At 31.2% G+C, this 11,907-nt stretch overlaps 1 protein-coding gene across 2 annotated transcripts in view; it reads left to right on the top strand.

Annotated features, from left to right (window-relative positions):
* LOC129976326 (uncharacterized) overlaps positions 1-10,573 on the top strand; it is a 34,834-nt gene extending 24,261 nt beyond the window's left edge. For both annotated transcript variants that reach the window (XM_056089832.1, XM_056089833.1), the window contains exons 3-6: positions 3,459-3,732; positions 5,375-5,402; positions 8,077-8,308; positions 9,709-10,573. In XM_056089832.1, the coding sequence (XP_055945807.1) occupies positions 3,459-3,732; positions 5,375-5,402; positions 8,077-8,308; positions 9,709-10,382 (1,208 nt within the window). In that variant the 3' untranslated portion in view covers positions 10,383-10,573. The remainder of the gene's footprint in view (positions 1-3,458; positions 3,733-5,374; positions 5,403-8,076; positions 8,309-9,708) is intronic.
* Positions 10,574-11,907: the final 1,334 nt, after the last annotated feature.

Raw genomic sequence — 11,907 nt, forward strand, 5'->3', positions numbered from 1 at the left:
GCTTATGTATTTGTCTTTCTGCAAACATGATAGCCAAAAAATGGAATGAGCTAGATGAATGAAATTTGATATGTATGTATGTATGCATATATATATATATATATATATATATATAGGATCGTGTTTCCAATCGAAAGAAGACTACACGTTTGCCTTTTCCATATTTAAATAGACGAACACAGGACTACACAAACATTAAACAAAAGAACAAAAGTATAGGGTTGGTTGCAGTTTAGGCAAACATAGAATGGTTGTTATCCTTCAAATTCGTCGCTCACATACTTTCACTCCAAGCGTCTCTCTTCTGCCGTTTGCCTCGCTTCTCCGTCTAGTCGGAACACTACTGCCAACTGCGGCGAGAGAGGGGGAGTAGCATAGGGGCTCATACTACATGTATATATATATATATATATATATATATATATATATATATATATATATATATATATATATATATATATATATATATATATATATATATATATGTAACATTTTTTGGTTGAAGCAGAATGCAGGTTCGAAGCAGTGAAGATACTTTGTAGTTTTAATTTCGTTTTATTCTCTCTCAGGAGGCAAACATGGATTATTTACAAGAAGAAGCAGCTCGGCACAAAAGCAGAGGTAAGAAAGAAGAGACAAAAGGGCCGAAACAAATGATCACTAGCCTTATATAACATGGGATTTCCGGTCACACGCCAATTGAAAACATGTGTTGACCTTGAGAAGGGCAACGGAAGTATCACTTTCACTCGATACTGATGTAGTACTGATGGCGCATTATTTTTACAAAGGAATTAATTTAACCAAAAGTGGAATTAGATCAGGAAATAAGAGAATGAACTTACTATGGTTATTCCCTAACCCAATTTCCACTTTTTTATTTAATTAATTTTATATGCACAATAGAAAATTGAAGACTTCAGCATTTTTACACGCTCCGAGTGAAGGGATAAAAACTCTTAATGCTTCCAGCATTCTTTTAAAGATACTTAACGTTCCCTTTCCTAAGTCTACACGTGACAAAAAATCTTATATCAAACATCAAAATCTTATAGTAAAAATACTGAAAGGAAAAATTTCATTTTCTTTCATTCTAGTGTCGTGATGTAGACTGACACATCTTTTGGGATCGTTTGTTTCTTGTACAAATTATGCCTAAAGGGATGAAATAAAACAGAGTTAAAATTCCAAAGGTTCCACCTTTTCGGCCAAGCACTGTTAAAATGTGTTTACACACACACATATATACAAAAGACATTTCATTCTGTTCAGACACACTAGCCACTTTCCTCTCACACGGGAAATTCGTTAAGTTCTTTTTCGTTTTTTCTTTACTTTCATTTTTGTTAAACCTTGTTATATTGTGCACTTAGTTTTGTTTTTATATTATTGTTCTATCATTTTTAGTTATTTTATATTTCATTTTTTATCTTAGATTTACTTTACTTTTCCATCTTTATAGTATTAGTCATATAGAAAGGAAGACAGTCTCATTTCATTTAACGGTCCTATATTATATGCAAAAAAATACTTTAATTCCTTTTGCAATCCGCATTGATTTCATCATTTGATGAACAAGTTAATGCGTCGTTTAGAAAATTGCAGTTGATGACAAAATCAGGATACTCCGCATATTTCACGTGGGCACATCTGTGCTCATTTTCTGTGTGTACATATAGACAGGAAAAGTCGCATAGAGCTATTATTGCAAATATAAAAGAATTTTATGGTTTTTAATGTTATGAGCAGGTTTTTTTTTGTGTGTATATAATTACTAACTATTATATGTTTTAAAAATAATGTTTTAATCATTCAAACTCTGACTTTACTGTAACTTTGACCTCTGAATTGCTCGAGCTATTATTTTCCCCCACGGAATCAAAATCGGCAGATCCTTTTTTAAAACTATATAAATTCGGACTATTTTCTCTCGGTCTCCCTTTCCTGCTTTGTGCCTTCGGTCCTCGAAACACTTCATGCCATTGCTAGAATAAAGAAATCGTGATATTAGGTAAAAATTGGAACATTTTTCTTTGAAAGTATGAAAAATAAAAAGTTTTAAGGTATTCAGCATGTCCAATTATGTGTTCATTCCAATCATATTTTTGTAATAATATACAGGGTGGTTATAATTAAACTTCCCCTATAAACAGCATCCTACAACGCAAACGGGTGAAAGGATTGCAACGAAATTGGATATATTGATTATATACGAGATGCGCTCACGGAATTTCGAAAAAAAAAAGTTTAGTTCCAAACTGTCCACCTGAGGGCGCCTTTTCCAGAAAAATATTAAATTTAACACAATAAACGACCAAAATGGAATACAGAAACAATATTAACAATCCAGAACCAGTGTTATTAGTAATAAAATGTAAAACCGGGAAAATTTGTGAGTTCTAGGATAAAAATGTCGAGATTTGCATGCTTGTGAAAAATAGAAAGCTTTATGAAAAACAGGTATGAAACGTTTGCAGACGTTGTCATGTTTTATGTCGATGTTTCCGGCTATAATGATGACGGTATCTTTAATTGAACGTGCGTTATTGGTGAAATTGTTTTACGAAAACAAGGGGAATGTATCAATGCAGTTCGTGAGTTTCGTCGTGTAAAGAACCTATGACGTGGATCAATGTCTGCTAAAGGTATTCGGGCCATGATAAAGAAATTTGAAGCGACGGGGACCTTAGGAGTTCAAACTGGAAGAGGCCGTAAACTTGTCACACTGATATTTGTTGATGCCTTCAAGACAGCTGTTGCCGCACAGACGTCAATGCATTATTTAACTTCGGATATGGGAATTAAACAAAACATGTAGTCTATATTTTTCTTTGACTATAAAATGTACATTACTCAGCAGTACTTAGTATCTATTTAACTACGAACGTATTATTTAATTATTACGAGCTATATGTCAAATGTATACAGTATATATAAAATACTATTGACTGACTGAAATTATAGTGCCTTTGCACATCAACTCTGAATCAGTGGAAATTCATGGGAAATGTACCAGGGCAGCTTAATGGATTGAGAAAATCAGGTTATGAAAGCAAAGCCGTTGTTTTGAAGTAGTTATTATGAATGCGAGGAATCAAAGATTAACTATGAATGTTTCAGGGGGACGGTTTGTTTGGTACTGCTAATGTATGGGTAGCCATACTTTCCATTTCAATGAGCATTTTGCACTTATTCTCTAACTGTAAGTATTTTCGTTGGGTTCGAATTTGTTAAAGAATTTTCCGGAAAAGTCTTTGATGTAGTCGTCCAGTGGGATCAGCATTAACTCTTTTGTGAGCTTCATTTTAGGATCGCACATGCTGTGCTACAACATGCAATAGAACGAAATATTTATACCAGAGAGCATTACCTCTGACATAAAGAACAAGAATTTGAATTTATTAATGAACATTAGCATCTCAAGACCGAATAATATTTCTCTTGACTCCATTCCCCAGGTCGTTTCTTCGGAAGCAACTGGAGAGACGTCCACTCCGTCCTGTACAATGATAGTTCCTTTATCTGGTACGAGGACAAATCTCGCCAAGAATCCAAAGGTGGCGTCGTACTCAAAGACGCCCCCGAACTGATCGCTTTTGGAACCTACACATCCCAAGTGCCGGACCGACCTGACCTACCTGACCACTATGAACCCAAAGAGCTTCTTGCTTTCGGCGTGAGGGGGACAAAAACGGTGTACTGGTTTCTATGTCCGAATGAGGAGGAAGTGACGTAAGTATTCCGTATTCAGAGTTGTTGTTACTTTTTAATAAATCTCAGCATGGTTCTTGACGACAGCACATTTATTAGACATAGAAAACGAAAAGAAACGAACACAGGTATTGACAATTACGCACACAGCATGATGTTAAACAGTTCGCGGGAGGAATGCCTCGGAACGAAGAGCCAGAAGCGTAATCATACAGATATTCCTACGCTAGAAAAATAGTTCGCTCTCTTCATTCCAAAAAGAGTCTATCTGTATTTGGTACCTAGATACAAATTTGACTTTCTGACATGAATGAGAATGAAATAGTTGATAATACCATCTTCTTATTGCCAATTTTATGTTAAAATTGTTTATTATGTGTTAAACTTTTAATGCAAATAGAAGCCCAAAGTAAGATCGTTGATTTTGCACTTTTTGCAGATCCGAATAGTTTCAAACAGTATTTAAAGTTGTCACATTAGAACAAGATATTGTAGGCTATCTCCATAATACTTTTCAGTATTTTACAATGTGATCAATATCGAGAAGACATCATTCCGATATTTATTTATTTATTTATTACAGCCAGTCACTCCGTTACTACAGAACTAATATGTATAAACAGGGAATTTTATGCCTGGCTGGTATGCTCATTGACTTTCCAACTTTTGTATAAGAAACAAGTTCAAAGAATCTTTAAACTGTTAGTAAAAGTGTAGAAATCTTTTCAGTAATTTCTTTTAATATTTTTAAATTTCCAGAGTATTGTAATATTATGTTAAAATCACTATCCATAATGAGTCTTCCTCTAATTTCTTTTGAATACGACGCATGTAGTGCTGGATTGACTCTATTTCCTCACATAGCATGGCAATATTACCTAGGATTTTGTGTTAATAAGAAACTTTGACTTTTTACATGCTAAAATAAGATAAATGAATAATTTGTGTTCCAAAATTCGGTGTAGAAGTTACAGATTTTGAATGGGGAAATCATAAACTACTCAAATCTCTGAATTCTATTCTCTACTACTCTGGAATTTTATTTTAAATCTGCTCTCAGAAAGCATTCAAACCGTCTCACGTATTATTTATTCAAAATACACGATAAAATAGATAAAAATCATATAAATAAAACATGATGTTAAGTTTAAAAAAAGCAGCTTTGAAATTTGTGAGGAAGATATTATTTCAAGACATTTGCTCTGAAAGCAAATATCACGAAATGTACAAAAATATCCGAATAGTTGTGGCAACGACTTTTTTCTTATAAATATTATGTTGGTTCTTTTTATTTGGATAAGAATCCTAACATCGAATAAAATGCATAGTATTAATGGATAAATGAATAAGTTTCAGATGTGTTTTTTGTAATACGAATTATGATAAACATTTCGTATTGAAAGATAAATAATAAAGATCCTAGTAATAAAAAAATAAAAACTATTCTTTTTGTTTGAATACAAATCACAATGCAATAAGAAAGGAACTCTTTCTGTTGAGGAAATGGCATAAAGTCTTTTTAAGAATATTATTTAATTTTTTTTTTTTTTACTTTTTATTTGTATAGGAAATATATTCAGAAAAATGTATTCTATTATTCAGAAAAATGTAATTTAATCTTTAATTCTGATTTTATCATATGAACTTTTTTGTATTATTTCAGGAGCTGGATGGGTGCTATCGCCTCCACAGTAAGTTCATCCTAAAAACTTCCTATTATAACTTCTTATTAATAACATTTTAACTAAAAATTGCCTTAAAATAAATTCAAATTTGTTTGTGGTAAATACATTTTGGTGTTTGATCAACAGATTTTGCATATTTTTTTATATATTTATTTTTTTTAGTGTTGTCAATAAAGATTTTTTAATTCTTACCACCCTGTATATTTGCAATGAATAAGATTGGTACATATGCGGTAGCACTCCATTAGTATTCCAATATTTAAATTTATATCTTGAAAGGTAAAAATATTAAACTACAGAATATGAAAGTAGAGAAAAATTAAATAAAAGCGAAATAAAAAATATAATGAAAAATGAAATGATTCCATATATTTTTCATAATAACTATTACTGCCAATTCATTTTAACCTATAAATTTCTAATATCTGCATGGTATTTGTATTTAAAGGTTGATATCTATTGATTTAACGATATTTAGCTTTTTTATAATTGGATAAACAAGTTGTACTTTTGGTTTACTATTGGGAGTTGTACTTTTAGAAATACATATTTCAAATAAGATCAATTTTGCAAATATTTCATCCTTTTCCAGAACATTTGTTTTAATTCATGATTTACTATAGTTTGAAACAAATCAAATTGACAGTATAGGAAGAACTAATAAAGTATTCTTATGCTAAGCTAAAGAATCCTGATGAACATGATTCTAAAGTTTTTCAAAAGAAGCTTTGAAGTAGTTAGAATTAATTTTAAATACCAGAAACACAAACTTTGTTTCATAAAAATCTATTTAAATGGAAATTTTTTTTAAATTTATGGAACAGTTTCTTTATACTTTAACCGCAATAAAAACACTATAAAGTCATCCACTATGTAATGTGGATGCTTGTAGCTTTCTGCGTACAGTCAATTTGAATTGTTACTTAATGACTAGCTCAAAAAATGCAAAATTTTGTTATTGAATTCCAAAATGGTTTTAATGAATAATTTTTGTGAATATAAAATATTAATGCTAACTTGAAATAACGATAAAATATTAATGCTAATTTTAAATAACTAAAAAAATAATTAGGCTAACTGAGAAAGTTTTACAACTTTTCTTTTTAGAAACATAGCTTAGAACGAAAGGGAAAAAATACAGAATTAATGATAAAAAATATGATGTAAAAGATAATGCATTTTAATTGTTTTAAAGAATCTTACCTTTAAAATTTTAAAATCAGCAGTCTGGAATTTATCTATAATATTAATCAAATAAATGAATTTTTATATTTGTAAGAATATAAAAAATAAATCCATAAAATTCTCTTAAATTGCTTTAATATGCGATAAAACTTATTTATTATAATTTAAGCATATTAAACTGATTAACTTTTATAAAGGCGATTTTATCGCCAAATAGAATACTATCCTGCTGTTACCCCAATATACTATTTAAATAATACAATTAAAAAAGATCTAAAAAGAATTTAGCATGTCCAAAAAAGAGAGAGAGAGAGAGAGAGAGAGAGAGAGACAACAATATAATCGTTTTCAATAAAAATCGTTTGCTATTACTCACAAAAAATAATTTTCAATAAATATTGCATGTGATAGAAGCTAAATTGTTTGTTGAAACAAATAATATTCATTTGAGGATCATTTTGTGGATAATATCGTGCAACCGATCAAACAATTTGATAAAGTTAATCCAACAATGAGCCACGTTTATGTTTACTCATAAATATTCAATCAAGTGAAATAATTTCTTAAGGAAATTAACTAATGGATTTTTTTTATCAGAATAAAAACAGGAAATGATTTTAAGATCTCAGAACAAGTATAATGCATACTACGAAATAATTTTAAAAGATCCTTTTATATTATAATATAGTTTTATTTCTAAAATTTGAGAAAGTTAAAGAATATTTTGTATTTATTTCAAAACAATAACAAATACAAGCAATGCCCATTTAATTATCTTTTTTTTTGTGTTTGAATTTATGCTTGAACGAATGACATTTTTATTTTCTCGTTTAAAGTTCGATTTTATGTTAGATTCGGAGCTACACGAATTAATGATCAAGGGTTAGCAGTTCGAATTTTCTATTATTGCTCACTAATTTAAAAACGCATTACTCTTTGTTGACATTTGGAAAAAGTAATTGATATAGGAAAACATTTTTAAAAACACTTTATACAGTTCTTTATTTTAATTACTTTCTATTTTTAATGTGTAATATATAATAAAGAGATCTAGAATTTAAGTTTATTACCAGAGCCACGAGTATGAAATTGATATTTACTTAATTGAATGTATTAATAATAATAAGATCAGAAAATATTAAGGCAGTTTATTGTCGTTGTGAGTATTCATACAGTTGATTGCACACTTACAGACTGAAATATTCATTTTATATTATTCACTTATTTTTTAATCTACCTACTATTTCAAATTATTGCATTTTATGTACAAGAATACATTATGTCTAAAAGTTATAAACTATTAATCAAAATTTGAAAATTCTAATTATGTCAAACAATAAACAATTTGATAAACAAATATTTAAATTGTCAATTACATCAAAAATAATAATAAACGAAACTTTTAAAAATAACACATACATCTGAAAATAACAATAATTCTCGTATTTTGTAATGTTTGTTATTTCCCCATGTAGTAAAATAAGCTTTATTTCAGTTACCACCACCACCTGCTCCGCCTCAAATTCCACCACCACCCCAAATGCCAGCTCCATCTGCTCCACCAAATTCGAACCAAGAACAAGCACCAACATCACCATATCCTCCTGGACAATCAAACCCACAGTTTAATCCTGTCCAAGCAGCGCCTCAATATCAGCCCCAGCAACCACCGCCTCGGTACACGCCAAACCAGCAACAGACGCCCCAGTACAGGCCCCAGGCAGCAGGTAGGAAAAGGCATCATATACATTGTATATTAAAAGTCATTTAGGTTTATATTTTATAGTGGAAATAGTCTCCCCGAACCTTTTTTATTATCCCTTAAATAAAAGTCTTATCTCGTTTTTTTTTCTACATCGCCCTCCCCTTTCTCAGCATAAAATTGTTGGCCTTGAGTATAAGTGCTCAAATTTTTATTTTGAAAGTCCTGCATATGTGCTTCGTGCATAATAAAAATGAAGAAAACCGAATACGCATTTCGAGCATCTTTTTTTTTTTTTTTTTTTTTTTTTTTTATCAACCGACTATCTTAAAATTTGACACAAAACTGTAGTTTAGTTACCATGTAAATATTTTTATGTAAACATTGAGCCTTAGAGGAGAGTCCAGAGATATGAGATACAAAAAAATACGAAGAAAGGTCGAGCTACAAGCTATCAATTGAGAAGAGAACAGCTGATCGCCAAGCTGCTACTTTGGCGGTAAACTATGGAAAAATGGATCAATATTTAGATATTGGAGATATGATGAAAGAATGCTCTCATTGTGGGACTTTGAGTTTTGAAGTGGAAGTAAGGCGATCGACAAAAGTATATTGTCATTGGGTACAGTATCGAACATTATTGGGGTTGACGAGTGCAAGCAAGCAGGGAGCGAATCACCCTAGTATTTATATTTTAAAAAAAGAGAGATGAAAAAAAGTCTTTCCGTTGTTTTAAAATGCATAACAAAATATTTTATTTTATTCTCAAAGAGACTCGTTTGGTTGCAATTTGCTATAATAATTTTATTTAAATATTTTAAGGATAAAGCCAAGTGAATGCTTTAAGTTACTGCGCCGAAGGATCACAAACAGTTGCATGGATTGCATTACTTATATCAACTGTGCTACTATTTTAACACAAGGGAACAGGCCCAAAAACAGTAAAAATTGACAGTAGTCTTCTTAAATTTGAAATAGAACAAATTAAAGGTAAAAAAATATATGAATAATAATTGCATATTAAAAACATAAAATAAAACAAAAAAGGTTTAAAAAAATTAAGACTAGAGAATTTCTTATTATATTTGATGAAAAAAAGTAGGAACAAATGACAGTGCATAAAATACCATGCTTGAGTTCATAAGCTGTGTATTGGTGTGAATTAAAAAAAAATACATGTTTGCTTAAAGAAATTTGTGTTCCATTTTGGCAAAAATTATTCCAATCAACTTTCTTAATTACACAGACGACACATTTTTGTGATAACACTTTTTCCTATTAATATTTCTATAAATTCGCTTTCGTAAAACTTATTTCCAAAGAAGATCGGATCAGCAAAATATTCTACATCAAATTAAATCAATTTTATTTTTCAATTGTTTGTATTTCATTGCACTTATTTCTCACAAAAAATTCTTTTTACAGGATTACCTGGCCAGTATCCTCAGCAAACAAATTACAGACCACCACCTTACTATGCCAACAATTCGGTCAGTCCTTATCCACAACCATATGCTGCTGGAGGTGGTGGGCCCACAACAGTAGTTGTCCAACAAGATCGCCCGGGCTATATTGCCGGTGGAGGAGGAGGAGATTTTGCCATGGGGATGCTCTTAGGTGGTGCATTAGGCACCGCTTGGGGATCACACCATCATCATTACGGCATTGGCGGGTGGGGTACCGGTGGAGGTTGGGGGCATGGCCCTAACGTTCAAGACACTAATATTCACATCAATAACTATTATGACAATGATACTATAACGATGAACAATAATATTCAGAATACTACTAACACATCTGTGGAACAAACAGCTATTGAACAAAATACTATTGAGCAAAATGTTCCTGAAGTAGCACCCGTAATGGCAGAGGAATACATCCCAGCCGAAGATGTTACAGACTACGCTCCAGTGGCAGAGCCGGTAGAATATCTGCCAATAGAAGAGCCTGTAGAGTATCTCCCAATGGAAGAACCTGTAGAGTACCTCCCAATGGAAGATGCTGGGGGTGGTATGTTTGATGGAGCTGACTATGATGCCGACTTTGGGGGTGATTTTGGCGGTGGCGATTTTGGAGGTGGGGATTTTGGAGATTTTTAAGAAAGAGTTTAAGCATTTGTGTCAAGGAATTACTGCTTATAGAAATGAGATTTTAAAATTTTATAAAGAAGTACGTGTATGTTAATATGTTGAAGAAGAAATTCAATATAAGAGACTGTTTATAGAATTGTTTTTGAAGAAATATTTCAAAGGCTCAAATTTTAAAATGAAAAAAATATTTCATACTTATATATTACTGGAGCATTTTAAAAGCCTAAATGTTTATCTTTCGGAGATACGTTTAAATGATTGCTTATTTTTTACATAAAAAGAATAATTCTATCTTGATAGCATAAGATTTTTTGTTTTATCAATTTTTTTTTACTGCTTTGTGTGAACATTTTACCAGTCAATGAAAAAGAATTTTCTCAGATAATTAAGAGGTAATTCTTAATAGTTATAGACACATTTTTTGAATACTATCTTAGAAAATAAATCCCTTATAGTATATCAATCTCTATTCCTCCGCTAGTAGCAATCATTTGTTAGACTTAAGTTTACGGAACGGCCAGGTTCGCAAAACGTTCGCCAATTGTTAAAATGCTTGCCAAATAATATTCGTTTTGAATTGCCTGAAAAAATGATTTTCCCCTATAAACAATCAATCTCGTTTTATAGAAATTGTGCGGATTGACATATTTGGTAAGTTCGCATATAAAAAGAAGATTTTTTTTTTTCCCTTTTAGAGACCGTAGCATAATTATCTATCAAATATTGCCACTAACGGAATGTCATATTTATAGCAGAAAAACCAAAGTTGCCTTGGAAATTATTATAAATTAATATAGAAAAAGCAGTCCATTTTGGAAATGATTTTTCTATATTAATATATAGGGTGTTCATTAATTATTGTCGGGGTTTCCGTACCTCATAACTTTCGAATAAAAAATATTACACAAAAACCGATTACGTATTCGTAAATTACAACTCAAAGAATTTTACGTGGCAACAATGCGATCTTAGCGCATTTGCAGTCTGAGTAATTATGACGTCATAAATAAAAATGGCGACCGTGCAAGAAAAAGCAATGTGTGTATTGTGGTTTTTCGAAACTAAATCAGTCATAACTACTCAACGTCGCTTCAGGACCACGTACAAGAAAGATCTTCCTTCGGATAATTCTATCAGACGCTGGTTAACACAATTTCAGGAAACTGGTAGCGTTCTACACCGAAAGGGAGCGGGAAGACCGAGCACATACGACGATATGGAACGTTCTCCAAAACCGCCTTCAACTGAATGCCTACAAAGTGCAAATTGTGCAAGCTTTACATTTTACTATCATTAATAAAATTCTTTGAGTTGTAATTTACGAATATGTAATCGGTTTTTGCGTAATATTTTTTATTCGAAAGTTATGAGGTACGGAAACCCCGACAATAAGTAATGAACACCCTATATTATATAACTATATTAAAATCACGCAATTCCGTTTATTTCGCTAATTAAGATATTGGAAACAAACTGCTAATTATTTTTATAGTGCTGATATAAATTAAAACCCTTTTTGTTGTTGCTGTTATTG

The sequence above is a fragment of the Argiope bruennichi genome, chromosome 7 (assembly GCF_947563725.1).
Source record: "Argiope bruennichi chromosome 7, qqArgBrue1.1, whole genome shotgun sequence".
NCBI classification, from domain to species: Eukaryota; Metazoa; Arthropoda; class Arachnida; order Araneae; family Araneidae; genus Argiope; species Argiope bruennichi.